Here is an 18,831-nt window from a genome sequence, read left to right as displayed (position 1 = left end):
AAGATTAGTTATGACCTGTTCCAATTTCTGAAAGACTAATGCTCAATGTCTTCCACTGTGACTGTTTCAAACACAGCTGCCCAGAGTCTCTCATTGAACTGTCTTGTCAACAGAGCACGGTCTCATCCTTCTCTGACAGGGCAAGGCTGGAGGCAAGCCAGGTATCAATTATAGAAGAAACAGTAAGAATCCTAATGCTGCCCCTAAAGAGCATAACGAGGATTGTCAGAGACGAGTGGCACAGATGGACAATGACCAGAAAAGACAAACCACCTTTAGGGAGAGTTCTAAAGTCATCAGTTTCTTTATACTGCCCTTTTTGCATACGTGGGTGCAGTTTTTTCTTCTCAAAAATAAAATGATACACGAGACACACCTTCCATTACTTTTTACTATTTCTAGAGGTCAATTGGCAGGGTATTATGAGAATTTCTACAGATCTTTCAACCATCCCTGAAAACTTTCATGATTTGAAGGAAATATCTAAGAAACTCCTTCTTGTACAATGTCCATGTACATTAGAATATTAAAGGCTCTGAGAAGTTGTGCAGAATAAATCTTTTTAACAATTACCCCCATACTCCGCTTTTTTTGGTAACCACATTCGAAGTGTTCAACAGCTACACGTGGCTAGTGCCTACCAATACTATACAGCACAGACACAGAACATTCAGTCATCACTGAGAGTTCTATTGGACAGTGCTGTTCTAAGCCAGGGGCTGGCAAACTGCAGGCTGCCCTCCGCCTGTCTGTGTAAATGGTTGTATTGGCACATAACCACACCAATTGCTTACATATCGTTAATGGCTGCTTTCCACCCCACAATAGCAGAGCCATCGTATGCCTCCCAAAGCCAAAAATATTTACTATTTGGATCTTTGCAGAAAAAAATTTGCCGAGCTGCTCTAAACCAACAATTATTCATTCACCAATATGTCTTATGAAATTCCTGCTGTGGACCAGGCCTTCTTCTAGGGGCTGGGAATAGAGCAGTGAACAAGATGGATGGGTTCTTATACTCAATACAGGTTATGGTCCGATGGGGAAAAGACCCTTCACCTGCTAAATTATTCTCTCAGTAACCTCCTTAATTTTGTAAAGTTACATTAGGGTCAATATGCATCTTGGGAGATACTAGAACCCATTCAGTTTAGAGTATCTTAAGTTTAAAATAGCACCTTACAGGAAGGAATTACCCTAAAAAGAATAAGATTGTTTGTTTCCTTTCTGGCAAAACAAAGAAAACACTACATTTGGAGGTTGTACACCTCCCTATTTTCACTCAGTGAAACTACTCACTTTCCTGTCTGACTTCCTTAGTTAGACAGTCAGCAAATAAACAGCTTTTGTGTTTTCCCAACCAGTATTTTTAAAAACTTACCCACAATGACATCACTGTAATCCAGATCTCTTACTTTTTTAAACAACAGAATATATAAAGTCAATGAGAACAGAAACACGTAGTCAGTATTCTCCCTAGCCACAAAACACCAATGTGTACCTAAATGTCCCAGGACTGAATAATATTAGGATTTATGAAAAAAAGTAAAAAGAAAAAACCTCATCTGGACTGAAAGCGGGAAGTGACTCATATCTGGGCAGGAAAATGTGAGGAGCAGATGAACATTATTCAGCTGTTTTCAAATAAGGCATTTTGAACTCCAGGACTGAAATGTTTGTGAGACTTCTACAAAATCGTTGACCAACCTAGACATGGTGCTTTGTGTCAGCTAAGCTGGCACCACCATCTCATGTGCAGGCAGCTGCTGCAGCAGCTTTCACAGCTGGGACAGCTCCAGACCAAATAAATGGTTTAAAAGTTCTGCTGTTTCACTCACAGTGAAATTCTCTCCACACTGCCCTCCCTGAAAATAACACCCATCGTCATACAGGGCTCTGAAGACGGGAGAAGGGGAGCCTGCTGGAACGGAAGCATAGGAGGGCACTGGTGGAATGATTTTCTGCAGCAGACAGCAGTAGGGACAATGGCTAATGTGGGGAGCAGGGTTATGGGATCTTTAATTAGGCTCCAAGATGTTTAAGCAAGCTCTCAATTTTGGTGCTATATTAAAGACCATTATTATAAAAGCAAAATCATAAAAACTCATAAAATAAACTAAAAAATTATAAATTACATGTGTAACACGATTACAGTTGTATGAAATACAAAAGAAAAACAGACTAAAAACAAATTATCAGAAATGATAGAAATAATTATTTGGTAGTGGAATTATGAGTGCCTCTTTCCCCAAATTTCTGTAATGTGGTTTCCTAATTTTAAAGTGTATGCCTATATGCATAAAAGTATGTTTACAATCCACTTAAAGTCTACTGGTAGATAAAGTGATGCTCATTCCTCTCTCACCTCGCTGGGTCAGTCCTACAGACTCTGTCATCTAACTGTCACAAAGGGAGTCCTACTACTTTCTGAAAAGTGCAAGCAAACCTGTGTAAATTTGAGGGGCTAGATATCAATCCATTGCCTGACAGGACAGAACAGAACAAAAAGTGACTACAAAGATGGGATCTGCATCAAGTGAAGAGACTCACAGACTGAAAGGGCACCTTCTGTCTGGCTGGAGATGAGACAGTCGCGGCCAGGAGCAGTGCCCTAAAAGGCGGACTGGGAAAAGCAGGCACTCCTAAATGGACAGAAACTTGGGGAATGCGGAGAAACAGGGCTGGGGTCTAGTCTGTATAGGCACATCTGTGTAGAGAAGATAGAGCTGGGACAATGGGACATGAGGCTAGACCAGTCTGCTCTCTCATGTTGAAATGAGAAAGAAAAGGACAATGTGCTTTTTCCTTTAAGAATTTTGTTTGTTCAAACTTCTTTTCTCATTCAAGATGCACAATAGAAATTCTCAAATCTTACGGGTTAGATCACGGAGTCTTCAATAACATGTATAACTGCATTAAACTACCAGTTTAACAACTGAATCAATACCTAATTTAAAATCAATACACTAACGTAACAAGAGGGACGGAAATTTGTTAGAAAAGAAAGTACAGATATGTTGCATAAAAGTCCTGGCACTCATCCGAAAATGCTTGAAGCAGGAGAGGGGAACCACATGGGAGCAGGAGCTAGCAAAAAGTCAAAGATGATTTAGGACAATGACTGACCCAGAGGCCACACAGCCAGCAGGTGCCAAAGCCAGGACCAGGAACACATTTTCTTCATTTCGGCCCAGGGAGCTCCTCATGAAAACTGCCACAGCCTAAGGATGACCTTCACTACCAAGTATCTTCAAATAATTTACAGGATCCAACTGTCACATCAGTACTTATAAGACACCTATAAACAATGGCTTTAATATGTTCCAAGAATGAGCCGCTCTTTTGAAATATTTTCCCTTTCTAAAGTCTTCTAGAAAAAACTGGATGGTTGGTAGTTTTCTGCCAAATAGGTCTTTTATTTGATTTCTATGTATCTTTATTAGTTTAATTCTATATGCGCAATAACAAGAAACTACTTCAAAAATTACTGAAATTATGCTAAAATCATAGTAAACATATTATTTATAACTGAGAAAAAAATTTTTCAATCATTTTCTAGCACATACACCTCCTTCTCCTAAATTCTGTACAACAGAACTCAAAGTCTTCATACTTGAAATAAAGAAGCTGAACCAGAATAACATTTAAGATGCTACCTGCTTTAAAATCTTATTGCTGAAATTTGGCTTTCATTTAAAAATTGAAAAACTGTATTCTTAAAAGTCTCAGCTGAATAATAATGTTCCTAAAATATCAACTTTCTCACTTTCATTTAGTTGTCTGTGTTAATGAGGATAATTTTTAGAAGCATTGCTTCTTTCTGTTGTTGTTAAAATGTGAACATTCACTACTACACTGATTAAACTGATCCTTCTTTTTTACATCTTTTTAGGGCATAAATCATGTTATATTTAAGAACTCCAGAAATTATTTTTCTTTTATTTTTTAAATCATCTAGCTATCTTGCATTAATTTGATTTGTTAGTTCTCCAAAAATAGAAACAAAAGCAGTGCATGACAAAGAAAACACAAAACTGATAGAACACATTTCCAAAGTAGTAAAAACAGGAAATGAACACACACATATTCCATTTGAGTGGTTAGTGATAAGACACTTGATTTAGGGCCCTGAAGAATTTCACTCATTTATGTACTGAGGCAAACATTGTTTTTCAGCATTAGTATGTAGTAGGTGCAGTACTAGCCATAAGTGATATAAAAATTACAGAGTTCAAAGTAGTAATGCTTAAGCTAGACCTCAAAGGGAAGGGCTGGCCCATCTGGGCAGAGGGACACAGTGACCTAGGCCCAGGTATGACAACGCATGGTGTCTGAGTAAGTTTAGTTGCGGTGGGAGTCAGGAACTCAAAGAGAGGAGTAACAGGAGACCCAAGCAGAGAGGAGAGAAAAGGTCACAAGGAGGCAAGGGCACAGAAAGGGCACATAAGGAAACTCGGGCTTCGCTATAGGTCAAGGTAAACCCATGGTCTCTGCAGTCAGATGGCCTCAGTCTGAAATGTGACACTTTCCAGCTCAGTGACTCTGGGCAGTTATTTAATCCGTGAACAAAAGGAATGATGGTTCCCACTTCGTAGGCTTGTAGCATCAACTAGGTAAACACATGCAAACTGCAGGGCAGCACCTGATGGTAGTCAGTGCTGTATGACACTAGCTGCTGCCATCAGTGCTGCTGACAGACTTCCTAAACTGGGGGACCGTGATCCAACATGCTGGATAGGACTCTGCTCACCAAAGAGGCTGGAGAGGAGAACCTACAGGTGGCAGAGAAGACAAAGGCCTGAACTAGGATGCTGGCCCAGTGATGGGAAGAAGAAACCATGACAACCCTATAGGGCCAGACATGCTAGGACTATGAGGGCTGAGACCCCTTTAGAGAGAGAGGGAGCTGCCGGGGATTTCCAGATTTTGTTCCAAGTACCTGAATGCTGGTATCGATCCACGAATATTGGAAACTCATTTTAGGGGGTGGCAATGAAAGTAATGGTTGCATTCTAGGCATACTGACTAAGGTACCAGTAAACCACCTATGTGTAAATACTCGAAGACCAAGAGGTTCACAGGGATTTGGGGTCCCAGAGAAGGGTCTCAGCTGGACTCATAGATCTGAAGTCATCAACAAATTGACAGTGGCTTTAGCACAGGCTCAGAGACTGCTCAGACAGTGTTAGGTGGGGGACCAGGAAAGAGCCTGGAGTGCACTGACATTTAAGGGGCAGAAGAGAGAATTGCAAAGGAAACAGAAGTTGACAGAAATGCTTGAGGAAAACCATGCCAGCATGTTGTCAGGAGACCTGTGAAACCAGCACGCCACATCAATGCTTGTCTAGGTCTGATGTTCCACAATTTAAAAACAGAAAAAAAACGGATGTAGTTCCATAGTGTAGCAGTTAGCACGTCTGCTTTACACACAGAAGGTCCTGGGATCGTGCCCCAGTGGAGCCACGGTCTACGGTCTACAGCCATGCCACCCTGAACAAGCCTGATGTCTGATCTCGGAAGGTAAGCAGGGTTGGGCCTGGTTAGTACTTAGATAGGAGACCATCTAGGAAGACCAGGTGCTGTAGGCATAAATAATAATAATAATAATTAAAATAATAAAAAAATAATAAAAACAGAAGAAGGGGGGAGGAGACACGGAGTATGGGGTGGGATTATCACAAATTCCAGGTGAAGAGCCAACTTGTCACCCAAGAAGTCATTCATCACCTTCAGAGAGGAGGGTGTTACAGTCAGGGTGCAAGGACTAAGGGTCATGTAGTACCCACTCCTCTTCCTGGAGCTGGGCTATGGGCGTGTGGCACATGTACACGATCACACACGTGATGACACATGGCAAGTCGGGAGAACTACGCCAATGGTTAACAACTTACTTTGAAATGTACTAAATAGCAGCATTATTCACAATGGCCAGGACACAGAAACAACCGAAGTGTCCTACGATAGATGACTGGCTAAAGAAGCTGTGGTACATATATTCAATAGAGTATTACTCAGCCATAAGAAGAGATGAAATACAGCCATTTGCAACAACATGGATGGAACTCGAGATAATCATGCTAAGCGAAATAAGCCAGACAGAAGAAGTTGAAAATCACATGAAATGTATTAAAAAATGCAATGTCTTGATGGATGGAAAGATGGGCAGAAAAAGGAGAAGAAAGTAAAGTAAAATGGAACTGTAAAATCCAGGTGGTATTCACTATAAAATTCTTTGTGTTTGAAAGTGTTCGTAATAAAATGTTTAATAAAGAATAGAGAAATTTAAATTATCAAGGCTTCTCAATTCCAAATGCACATTAGAATCCCCAATACAACCCAAGAAAAATAATATACTACTGGTATTTTAGAATGCAGGTTTTACTGTAATTTCTGCCTTATTAGAATTCATGTTCTAATTCTATGAGTTAGGTTTTGTTTTACCAAAAGTACAAGACTTTTAAGTCATCTTTCATCGCAATAATGCTGCATGACAAACAAAAAAAACCTTAGTGGCACACAACAAAAAGCATTTATTTAGGTAAAAAAAAAAAAAAAAAAAAAAATTTAATTTGCAATATGGTAAATATAATCCACATAAATAAAAGCTCTTTGGAATCAATTTTTAAGAATGCAAAGGGGTCCTGAGACATAAAAGTTTTAGAACTTCTGGTAGATAATCTGCAGTTTAATTAAGTTCAATGAAACTGTCTCACAGATTTTAAAAAATAACTATTCAAAGTCCAGAGAACAAAGTTAGATAACTTCTTTCACTTATAGTATTATTAAAAGTAATTTCCACCTCACCGTGTACATTATCACTGTTTCCCTAAGTTTCGATAAATAAAAAATACAAGTGATTGAGTCTGGGAAGACTTGGAGCTCTCCCGGTGTACGGGATGGTCCTACACAGCTTTCCTGGGTAACTCAAGGCCCCAAAGGAACACATGACCAATATCTGTGGCTGAAGCCAGCTGTGGGCAACTACTGCACTGTTCTCTCCACTCCTGTACTTGAAAATCTTTAGAACAAACAGTATGGGAAAAAGGTAACGCTTTCACTTTTTAATGTGTACTTTTAAGCACTGCTACCTTGATTTGCCTTTTCTATTCTTTTCAATCTTACACAAGTGGTTAGGAGCATTAGTTCTGGGCTGGAATCCCAGCTTTCCTTAGGAATATTACTTAACTGTGACTCAGTTCTCCCATCTGTAAAATGGGGGCAATAATCTTCGTTGGATTGTTGTTAGAATTAAACAGGTATAACTGAGCCCCCAGAGCTCTTAGGAAGCTTATGTAGGTTAGTCTACGTAACAAGCTTGGAACATGGCCTGATCAGAACAGTCAGGGTTTCAGACTGTCCTTACTGCTGTCCTCTGAGCTTTTATACAAAAGAAATGGAAAAGTCTGACCTTTTTATAAGTTAAATTATATCAGTGAAGAATTCCAAATAAGCAGAGACAAACCAAATCACAAGTGCGTTACAGAAAAGACAGTGAGAAAACTTTATAGTAATAACACTTAAGAGTGACTTTGGACTTTCAAAAGAGCAATAACCTAGACCCAACAGAGTATCATGAGAAGTGTGACTAATAAAACTAAGTTAATTTGCTTGCCAATTTCTGGACGGAAGAAACTATTATTCCCTATGACCATGAATGAAGAATAGATAATTAATGATGTTTTGGCCCAGCTGATGCTAAAGCTGGCTCATCGCTCTTTCTCTGGGTACTAATATACATATACAAGAGAATGAAAGAGATAATAGCCACATTTTCTGCAATTATATTAAAATACAGGAGTGAGGGGTCTTGATAATTATGTCTCGAGGAAAAAGCACTGTGGTGAAAAAGAAGCCAGGCCTACAGATCAGGAAGGCAGGGTACAGGTTCCAAGATGGATAGTTTGGAGGCAAAGGGAGCCAACAGTCCATCAGAGGCACTGTTCCCTGGATGACATGTAGAAGTTAAAATTACAAGAGCAGTTTTAGCAGGAGAAAGTTCCTATGACTGAGTAACAACTACTCATCCTGGGAGTTGAGGCCTTGCTGTGTCCTAAGAATGATGGTCCCTGAGCAGATTATATAACATGAGCTGTCTGTGCTCCCAAGGCCACTATGAGGACTGTTTGAATACCATAACATGGTTATATATACATAAACATGAGCACAGCCATTAGGACACACATATATCCAACATACAACTGAAGTCAGGGATGGGTGGCTCTCTATAATTTTGTCAGACAGGGCTTTATTTTAAAAACAAAGTGTTTATTAAGCATCTGTGAGGTACAAAGCCCTGTGCCTGAGATATGAGGGAGAAAGAGAAGGAAAAACACACAGAACAAGCAGGTGTGGCTCCCACTGTGGCACAGCTCAGTTCTAGGAGAGACAAACAAAAGGGAGAACGAAGGATGCCTGAGTGAGGGACCAGCCAACCTCGAATACTCCAGGGTCTCACGATGACTGAGTCAAGGTCACCCTGGCCCTCCCGATGACTACATACTTGGGGTTTACTCTGAGCCCCACCTGGTTCTACACATCACCTTCACTCTCCTCCTGGAAAGTCTCCCACACCTCCACACAGCTCGCCAATTATATGGCAAGCTGACTGTGACTGTCCAACTAGCTGCACAAAGTCAAGCATATGAGAATCAAGGAACTCATAGCTTTGTCTGAAATGTGCCCTCCATCGTGCCCAGAGCTACACTGCTCATATGGCAGCCGTGGTCCACACTAGGCTACTCCAATTGCGATTGTAATGAAATAAAAATAAAATTTCATTGCTTCTCAGCCTTTTGGCTAAGATCAAGTGTAAAAATAAAATTGCAGGTCCTTAGTTGCATAAGCCACCTTTCAAGTGCTCAAAAGGCCCATGTGGCTGATAACCACCAAGTTAGAGCAGATATAGACCATTCCATTATGGTAGAAAGTTCTTCAGGATAGTGATGCTCTAGAATTTGGACTTATTTTGGCATGAAGCAAGGAGAAGGGTATAAAACTTTCATTTTTTTCCCCTTTTAATAAACATCAATATTTGAAATTTTTACAGCCAAGATATGTTCATGTATTACTTACAAAATTTAGAAAAATGATATAAATTTTGATGAGCATTTACAAAAGACCTGAAAGCACTGAACCAAATATCATCTCAGGATCTCCCCTCCACATTGCAGTGCATCTCCTTCCCTTCAACCCTGCGGGCGGACAGACTCACCTTTGGAGTGTTTTCCTACAGTCCTTTTGGGCAGAGACTCCTCAGTGGAATGTGCTGATGTACGCAGTGCATTCTCCAAACTATTACTGACACTGGTGACGGGGGTCTCAGTTCGTGGATTGACCTGAAGGTATAAAAATATAACCATATTATTTTCTTCTGTTTGGTTCATATGGAATAATTTTCATTATTTAGAAGTCATTTATGTTTACTGTACTTTCAAATTTTTCTATAAAACATTACTAGTGTAGTAATAAGGACTTCCTACAAAAGACGAAAATTTCACCAATCCACTACTCACCACTGAAATTTAAAAATGGCCTAGATAACTTTAAGCAAACACAAGAATTTATGTCTTGTGTCCATGGTTCCCTCGACTGGATAAAACTGTCAGCGAAATTGTCATGACTATCTATATCTGAGAAAGAATCTATAAAATTAATCCAAGACTTAACGCTGTCCTACGAATCTTAAGTAAATCATAAAATGCTCTGCAAACAACAGTAAAGAACAGAACACAACTGGATCTAGTTGAGGGTACATTTTACAAAAGCATATTCCGAAATTATATCACAATTCCATTTCTAGGACTTCATCATACAAAGTACTTACATGTAAAAAAAATGCGTGAGAGGGGATTGGGGGATGCTCACTGCAGCAGCATTTCTAATAGTAAAAAGCTTAAAACATCTTAAATAGCTGCTGAAAGACACCAAACTAAATGAGAGTGCATCGACACATGGACTATGATAGTCATAAAACCACCATGAAAGATCTTCGACATACAGGAAGATTAAAAAACAAGTCAGAATATCATTTCAGCCCCTCCTCTTTTTCTTCAGATTAAAGTGAATGCGTCTGTATGTAAATGAACAGAAAGGGGCCCAGAAGGATAAGGCAAACTCCTAACCATAGTGACCTCAGGAGCAGAGAGGAGACTTTCTTGGATGGGGGGAGGAAAATGCAATAACTTTTGTTTTCCCTTAATAACAATTTTGTATCTGAAAGTTTTATAGCCAAAATATATTTAAGACGTAGGATTTAGAAGAAAAAGAATGACCAATGCTTTAACTTCTTCAGAGTCACAACTGAATATATGTCAAAATTTCAAAGGACAGTAGAAGAAAGTTAAGATGTTAAAGTTTATCAAGAGAGACATGACTTTTCACAAGTAGAACAGTAAGCTACACAAATAAAGGGGGAATCACTTGGAGGAAAGGAAGGATGACTTTTGGTCCTGATTCTGATACGGGTTCAACTTGAGACACGTATGTAACCCCCTAAGCTCTCTGGCCTTTGTTTTCACTAGTTTACTTCATTCCCTGGAGAGCAGGTGGGAGCTGATCAAAAGAATCTGTAAGTGCACTGCAAGCACACGCCCCTTCACCCACATAAAGGCCTGGTGGGAGGACAGGGGGAGGCAGAGGCAGGGTTAGGAGAGAGGATGACGGAGATGGTCGCCACTCCTGCAGGGCGGAGCTAGCATTTACCGCATTAAATAGCGACATCCAATCATTCACAGAGAACTGCAGGAGGACAACACACCACATACGCAAGCGCTCTCTACTTCTACCTTTGTCAAAGCCACTTGAGCAGTAAGGTCTTCTGGGCTTTATGCAGAGAAGTCTCATCGTGCACACACAGCACAGGACTGGCAGGCCCTGTACTACGCAAGAAACCCAGCACAAGAAAAGGAACTCATCACAAACCTAGGTAATCCGGAAGTTAATATAACTCAATGAAATAATCCCACCCATCCAGTACTCCTCCAAAAAATCAATTCTTTTGATAATTTACCAAGATGTTATCAAGACAGTTAAAATGTTACTTAGGTCAGAGTACTCCAGAAATGAACTTCTTTCCTATTAAAAAAGATAATAACTACAGTAATAACTCCAAAAGCAAGATTTTGTTTCAATAGTAAATATTACTATAGGAAACAACTCAGGAGGTGAATATTTTTAACTACAAAATAAATATAACCACAGCAGATTCTATCCTATTTGGCCTGACTCATATGAACCCCCATGTTCTCTTAGCTACCCTGGTAATTCTAAGTCCTGGCCCTAAGAGGCTGAGTTGTCTAGACTAATGACAAACCTCTCCTGCCCTGAGCACACGTACACACATACTTGCCCACCCTAAAACATCTCCAACAGCCACAAACAGAAAACCAGCCTCCAGACACTCAGCCTGCAGGGAGAAGGGGAGAGGGAGCAAAGGGCTGAGTAGAGGAAGAATACACTACAGTCATGATGTTTGACTCTATGGCCAGGAGAACACAGCTTGTAAAATATGGAGAGTTGGACTGAAAGGGTGGTTCTCAACCTGGGCTGCACCGGAAGCCCCGAGGCACTGGAAGAACATAAGCCAATTCCAAGTCCCACACACCCATTAAATCACGACTTCTGGAGTAGGGCTGGGACACTGACTGTGGTTTTCTGTTCTGTACATTTAGCTCCCCAGGTGATTCTAACTGCAGGCAGGTCGTGGATCACTGCCAAGTCCAGGGTTTTGACTGCACCCATCATCTTGTTAGTTCTCAGCAAAGACCAAGAGGAAACCCAGTGTGTGGAGGAGTTCCTTCAGCAGATTAACAGGAAAAGCTAGAGTACAGGTCCATCTGCCATGCTCCTAAGAGAAAGGTAGAACCTCCGAGTTACCCTCATGAAATGTGTTAAAACTCTTTAAAATTAGAACCACCAGAAAAAAAAATATATTTGTTTTCCTCAGTATTTTTTCCCCGAAGTATTTCTTCTTACTTTTTCAAACGTTCACTTTTTCCAACCAAGCCTTTATCTTTACTTTGCTCCTTTGTTTACATTGAAAGCTGTCTTCACTTGCATTTCCCAGAAATGCTGTTTTTGGGGTTATTTTTGGTTAAGTTAATTTGCTCATGTGACCTACGCAGTTCAACTCAGATGCTCTCTGACTCACGCTCACAGCAGAGCTCCAGTCATCAGCTTGATGTGCACGAGAATGAAGACTTGATCAGTTCCAAATGCAGCCCTCTGCTACTGCAAAGAAGGCAATGAGAAAATGCTCTCCAACGACAGATCCCAACTCAACCTTGACGGATGGTTTCCATCAAGTTCAAAGTCCTTTTTTATGCAAGCTCCTTACTTTATTACTAAGTGAACACTCAGTATGCTAGCTAATCATTCTTTGCATCTTCGCAGCCAGCTTCTCCGATGAGCTAGCTACAAGGGCCTGGCTCCTGTCATCTCTCTGATATCTCCCACTTCTCTGCTCTGCTCAATCACTGCAGCCACCAGGGATGGACTCAGCAGCCAGGTTCTGCCCAGAGCCTTCACCCTGCCTGGAATGGCCTTCTCAAAGCCATCATGAATGTCAACTTCTTAGCAAGGACTTCTCAAAGCTCAGTCAGACAGGGACATTTTGTCTGTTTTGTACTCTGTGTATGCTGTGCACTTCAAACAGTGCTTGGCACAAAATAGGCACTTAATAAGTATATGTAAAATATATGACTGTGACCACCAAATTTTAATGAAATTCAGGATTCAACTAACAAAAAAAAAAGGACCTCTATTTCAAAGTAAAATTTCTGCAGTCTAAATAATGTACTACACAATCAGAATATTTCGCCAGATCTACTACAGGACTTACAAAGCTATAGCCATGAATAAAATGTGACTCTGAAGTGTGCTACTAGTGATGAGGCACACACTCCATTCTGTATTTCTACTGGGAAAGTGATTTTGGTCTAACATTTGCCACATACCTTAGACTAGTAATGGGCTAAAGTCCCACCAGCTGGAATCAGAGTTCATGCCTGGCTCCTCTGAGAGTGTTAACCCTCTAACTGTTACAGCTATTTAAAGAGACTCGGTCTCTGCATCCAAACTTTAATGTGCAAAATGCCTCCAGATCTTGTTAAAACGGTGATTCTAATTCAGAAGGCCTGAGACTCTGCATTTCTCACCAGCTCCCAGAGGGTGCCGACGCTGCAAGAGTATTTCAAGATAAAGGAGCTCACCATGATCAGAACATTCACAAGCTGAACAACTTTCTTTTAGGTGGGACGTAAAAAGGTGTGTGTAGACAATTAGATCAGATAGATTCAAAAGACTCTTTCCAAGGGTAAGATGTGAAGATGACAAACCATATAAAGCATCAGCATAGAGAAGAAACACGTGTTAGACAGCATGACTCCTGCTAATTCTCTCCCTCAGATATTTACACTTTTAAGGATTTCCCACAGTCCATGACAACTGATGAGAGTTCTAACACTACACAAGACTGCTTTAAAGCTTTGTGTTTAAAACTCATCTTTAATATTCATGGACCAGAACCACAGTTTTTAGAAGAGTCTTAATTGTTAAAATCTATGTCATTGAAGATCATTCACAGTCATCTGAATGGGAATGCTAACGTATGCATTACGTATGCATTATGTAACTGCCTGCAAGAGATGAGCTGACTGGAGGCCTGGGTCTCCAAAAGCCTCACTTCGCACCACTAACAGGCATTTGAAACAGCTCAGAAAAATGGCAATAAGCACCAGAGCTGGAGTTTTAACTTTCTTTGTGGAAAAACAAAACAAAAACACCTGTAGCTGTTTGATGAAGCCTACTGACCCTTCCCAGAAATATGTATTAAACCCATAAAATATACAGGATTGCAAGTAAAGTCAATTATACCAAAAAGTTATCAAAGTCTTAAACAAATTTTCTTTGACACATTTAGTAAGCGAGTGTCATGGAATCTGACATAGTGATGAAAACAAAGGATATCTTAAGATGCCTCATCCATTGCAATATGAAAACATCTGATTTTTGTTGGTGACAAGTCACAAGCACTGTTAACATCATGAGTTTCTACCCGCTTTCATGATAACAACAAATGCTACAGTTCCCATTAGAGGCTAGCGGAAGTAAAGCTGTGATCTTCCCTGTGGCCTCTAGGAGTGCGGGGGCTATGGTAGGGTTGGCCAGCAAGCTGTGGATGGGAGGAGGGTACTGCGAAGCAGACAAGCTGATACGCCAGAGTGCCCTGAGATCAGGACGTGGTGACAGGTGTTCCCTTCTGGACCAAAATGCCAAAAGACCACCATATCGAAAGTACTGCGACTGACAGTGCCCTCCTCACTTTTTATCTGAATAATGTTAACATAAGCACTGGCTTATAAAAATGAACCCTAATAGGAAAATCCTCTAGTGACTTTAGAGATCAAGTGCTTTTCATGAGGGGGGAAAAAAGCATCCGTTGGATGTCTACAAATACCTTACCATCTACTGCTTCAAGTTCGAACTTCACCTAATTTTTAGAACTCTTCCAGATGTCTATCCTTATTTTACTTATAAAGTCTTATTTCCCACTATCCCCTAACACTTAGTTTTACTTCCACATAATGGTAGCATTTGCTGCCATTATGAAAGCAAGTAGAAACCTACAGTGGTGTTAGTAGTGCTTGTGAGTTTATAGTTCTCAAGTGGGGGCAATTTTGCCCAACAGGGGACATATGACCATGTCTGGAGACATTTTTGGTTGTCATAACTGGGGGCAGGGACTTTACTGGCATCATCTCGGTGGAGGTTACGGATACTGCTAAACATCCTACAGCGCACTGGGCAGGCCCCAAAACAAAAGAATTATCTGGCCAAAACCTCAACAGTACTGAAGCTGAGAAACCCTACCCTCACATAATTCCTTTTCTCTACTAGAAGCCTTAGAAGTCAACTTAAGCAAAAAACAACCTCCTTTCTAAACAGAACCCCTAAAACTCAGCCCAAATCAGACAAAGTCTACAGGCCTTCCCTAATCATGACTCCCCACCAATGCAATTGCTCTAAAACAAATGAAGCACTTAACTCTAAATGGAAAGGCATGCAGATTTATTTTCCCTACCCACTAGGTTCTTGAAGATGGACCCCAAAACTTATCCTTGACATGTGTGCTCTCACAATGTATGGAAGAGGGCAAAGCATGCACCATGCATTCAAATGTTCTACATCTAAGTGACGTAGGAGTTTTTAAGGAAAACCAGGTAAAGCAATGGTTATTATCCTGAAAAACCGAAGTTTAAATGTCCTAGCTGTGCTGTAACTAAGTGAATCACTGGTAATAAATTGAAGGGGATGCAGTAGGCAGGGACAGCCCATTTATTAACAAGACAATGGTTCTCAGTGGTAAGGCTCTCTTCAGAATCACTTGGAAACTCCTACAAAAAACAATGCATGCCTTCCCCTTATGCATGAAGTTAAAAGTTCCAAAATCTACCTTCGGATACACTCAAACACATCCAAAATGACATCTATACAAGGTTTCTACTATAGTGAAGTACTATGGTGTACCTATTAGCAAAAGACTGGAAACAATTATATGCTATTAATATAGGACTAGTTAAGTAAAAAGATACATCTACATGCTTGGAATACCAGGCAGTTGTACGTAGAAGGGAGAGTGAGAATGCTAGGTTTTGACATGAAAAGACTGTTAAGATATGAGGTAAGTTTAAAAAGCAAGGTGCACACTAAATCCCTAAGATGTGAACACTTTGTAAGAGGCCATGGAGAATAACATAATGAAAAAATAACAGTATTATAACCACTTTGTATAGTTCTTATCATTCATCCCAGACGCTTATATACATATGAATCCATGTAATCCTCGCTGTAATCATTCTTCACAAACAATGACTAATGTTTCAGGTCATATGGCCAATGGAGAGCAGTCCTATAGATACAGAGGTTTATGATATGGCGTAGATTAAATCCAAGGAGATCACAGCCTGATTGTGGTGGCAGTGGCTCTGGTTCTAGCAGCAACACAGTCCCTGTGGCTGTGACTGTGCCCAATACTTCATCTTGCTCAGGTTGTTTCCTCCACTGCAAAGTGGTAATAATGATACCTACCTCATAGAATTTTTGTGAGAATTAAAAAAAATGCATTTAAAGTAGTTAGTATGCTGGAAAAACAGTCAGTATTCAATAAAATGTTATTTGTTATTATTACTGTGGTGTTTCCCAGCCTAGTTGGGATGGCAATTAAATAGGCTCAAGTGTCCTAACAGAGACAAGTTCTGTGAAAACACCTGGAGGGGACAGTACCCTTGAGGTCCTGGCAGAGAATATCTTCTGTGAGGCTCAATCTCCCTGGGCACAAGATCCATGCTGACTCAACTGTCCCTGCTCTGCAGTGGAGCACACATACAAAAAGGCACTAGTGACACACGTCTGGGGATGAGCTCCAGACAGCTACATCAGTTTCTATGTCTCCTTCTCCGCAATTTGGGGTGGGGGAGAGGTGAGGTGGAAGTAGCTACCTTCTCCTCTAAATCAGGGATCCCCAATGCCCAGGCCACAGACCAGTATCAGTCCCTGGCCTATTAGGAACCGGGCAACACAGCAGGAAGTGAGCAGTGAGCAGGTGAACGAAGCTTCATCTATATTTGCAGCCACTCCCCACTGCTCGCTTCACGGCCTCAGCTCCACCTCAGATCATCAGGCATTTGATTCTTATAGGAGCACTGACCCCTGGTACCAAAAAGGTTTGGGACCAGTGCTCTAAATAGACATTCCACTTAAAAATGGACTCTACCATGACAAGTGATCACCTATTCTAAAATTAGCAGGCAACCACTTGAAGATTATTTTAACTAGTTAGAAAAAATATCCTTAAGAGTCAATGCTCAAATGTTGTAAGTAAAGCAATCGCATCCCCAAATAGCAAGTGCTAATCCGCTCAATTGTTTGGACAGCAATTAGGCACATGTAACAAACTTTCATTACATCTGTACCTCTGGACCCACTAATCCTGCTGGGAGGACTCTATCCTAAAAATACAAGCAGTGATACAAAAGTTCGTGTGCAAGGAGATTCATCCTAGCTTTAAAAGAGCAAAAATATGAACAACATTAATATCCAGCAAGATTAATATTTAAATAAATTTATATCTATATGACTACATATTTTACAGCCTTTTAAAAATAATTTCAGAAAACATTAAGACAAGCAGAATGCTCAAAGATAAGTGAAACAAGGTAGAATTTTGTTTCTGGGTCATTTTTTTTATTTTAAATATTTTTTAATTTAAGTACTATATTGGTATATATTAGTTATATTAGTTTCAGGTGTACGATACAGTGATTTGACGTTTTTATATCTTATAATATAATCAAGACACTAATTATTTGTTACCATGCAAACTTATCTCAATATTATTGACAATTTCACCCGTCTTCCCATCTCCTGTCCATTGGTAACCATCCATTTGGTCTGTTTCTGAGCCTGTTTTGAAAGAAGGTAGAACTTATAATGTGTCCAGTGTGTGTATACACAAATAGGTATTTAAAAAGAAGAAGAAGAAGAAGAAGAAGAAGAAGAAGAAGAAAATGCACCATAATGTTAATAGTAACTTGTCTCTGGACAATTTAAAAAAAAAATTTTTGTTTTCCAATTTTTCTGCAAGGAAAAATTAGAATTAGAATTAGGGGAAAAAATGTAAAGATATTAAGTCTAAATGTAAGAACCCTGTCATAAGATACGTGCAATAAAAAAAGTAAAATAGAAGCAACTTCTAAACCTGAAATTGCTCATCACTTGATGACTATCCACCATCTCTCTACCAAGCTGGATGCAGTGGAGGAGCTGTCGGAGGTGCTGAGCAGCATCCACAAGGTATGAGAGATGCTGGCCTCATGGGAAAACAAATGAGACAATTTCAAAGAAAGTAAGGAAAGGGGCACGATTCCTGGTGGTCCAGAAAGAATAGCAGAGCTGAATGCTAACTGGAGAAGGAGCCAGCCAAGCCAAGAACTGCAGGGTGGGCCTTCCAGGCACAGGAACAGAAAGGATGGAGCTCCAAGGCAAGAAGAAACGGGCAGAAAGACTTTCCTGGCCGAAGCTTATGACAGCCAAAGCGGCAGCAAAGCAAGGTACCCTCAAGTAAGAACGTGGACTCTAAAGTGTCCACGGCCATTTTTCAATTTGTATTCTAAGTAACCTATCCCTACACAGGAATAACATCTGTTAAATACTTTTAAATTGATGGGAAAAAAATGCATAAAATCAGAAAGAATGATTCTGTAAGCATTTTACTAAAATAGTAATTACGTGTCTCTAAAAACCAGAAGAAAATAGATAGTTTAATAGTGAAAACTATTTGCTGACTTAGGCCAAGTTAAAGCCAATGCTAACCAAAAACCGTTTTCCACATGAAAACATTCCTTTTAATATTTCTTACCCTAAAGCTTTACTCATTAAAAAAAAGAGAGAGAGAGAGAGAAAGATTATTGCTCAAAAATCTCAGCAAAATGTACCAAGGACTTAACTAGATGAGCTGCAACAATATGACTGACTATAAGCAGCCTGCAGAGTAGTGTAGCTTCTACCAGGAGTGCCCAGCCCTAACTGTGCAAACCTGAGAAGCTTTTAGAAATTCAGATTCCAGCACACTCCAGAACAGGCCAATCAAACCAAAACCTGGGAAGCGGGGTTCATGCCTACGTACAAATAGCTCTGAAAATGTCCACAATCACAGCTCCAGAAACTGCAGTGTAGAACCACACAGGTTTGTAGCAAGAGCCCTGGGTTGACTAAAGACAATAATTACTAAGCTATGCAAACCCATAAAATGGGGTTAAAATAGCATCTTAGTCA

At 40.2% G+C, this 18,831-nt stretch overlaps 1 protein-coding gene and 1 pseudogene across 2 annotated transcripts in view; one reads left to right on the top strand and one right to left on the bottom strand.

Annotated features, from left to right (window-relative positions):
* The window catches only part of ZCCHC14 (zinc finger CCHC-type containing 14), a 60,777-nt gene that overhangs the window by 26,589 nt on the left and 15,357 nt on the right, over nt 1–18,831 (bottom strand). For both annotated transcript variants that reach the window (XM_039888717.1, XM_039888716.1), the window contains exon 2: nt 9,212–9,335. In XM_039888717.1, coding sequence (XP_039744651.1) covers nt 9,212–9,335 — 124 coding nt within the window. The remainder of the gene's footprint in view (nt 1–9,211; nt 9,336–18,831) is intronic.
* On the top strand, nt 5,473–5,588 carry LOC120581019 (uncharacterized; annotated as a pseudogene).

This window comes from Pteropus medius, unplaced genomic scaffold (genome assembly GCF_902729225.1).
Source record: "Pteropus medius unplaced genomic scaffold, Ma_sr-lr_union100, whole genome shotgun sequence".
NCBI lineage: Eukaryota > Metazoa > Chordata > Mammalia > Chiroptera > Pteropodidae > Pteropus > Pteropus medius.
This window is presented reverse-complemented; position numbering and strand designations above follow the sequence as displayed.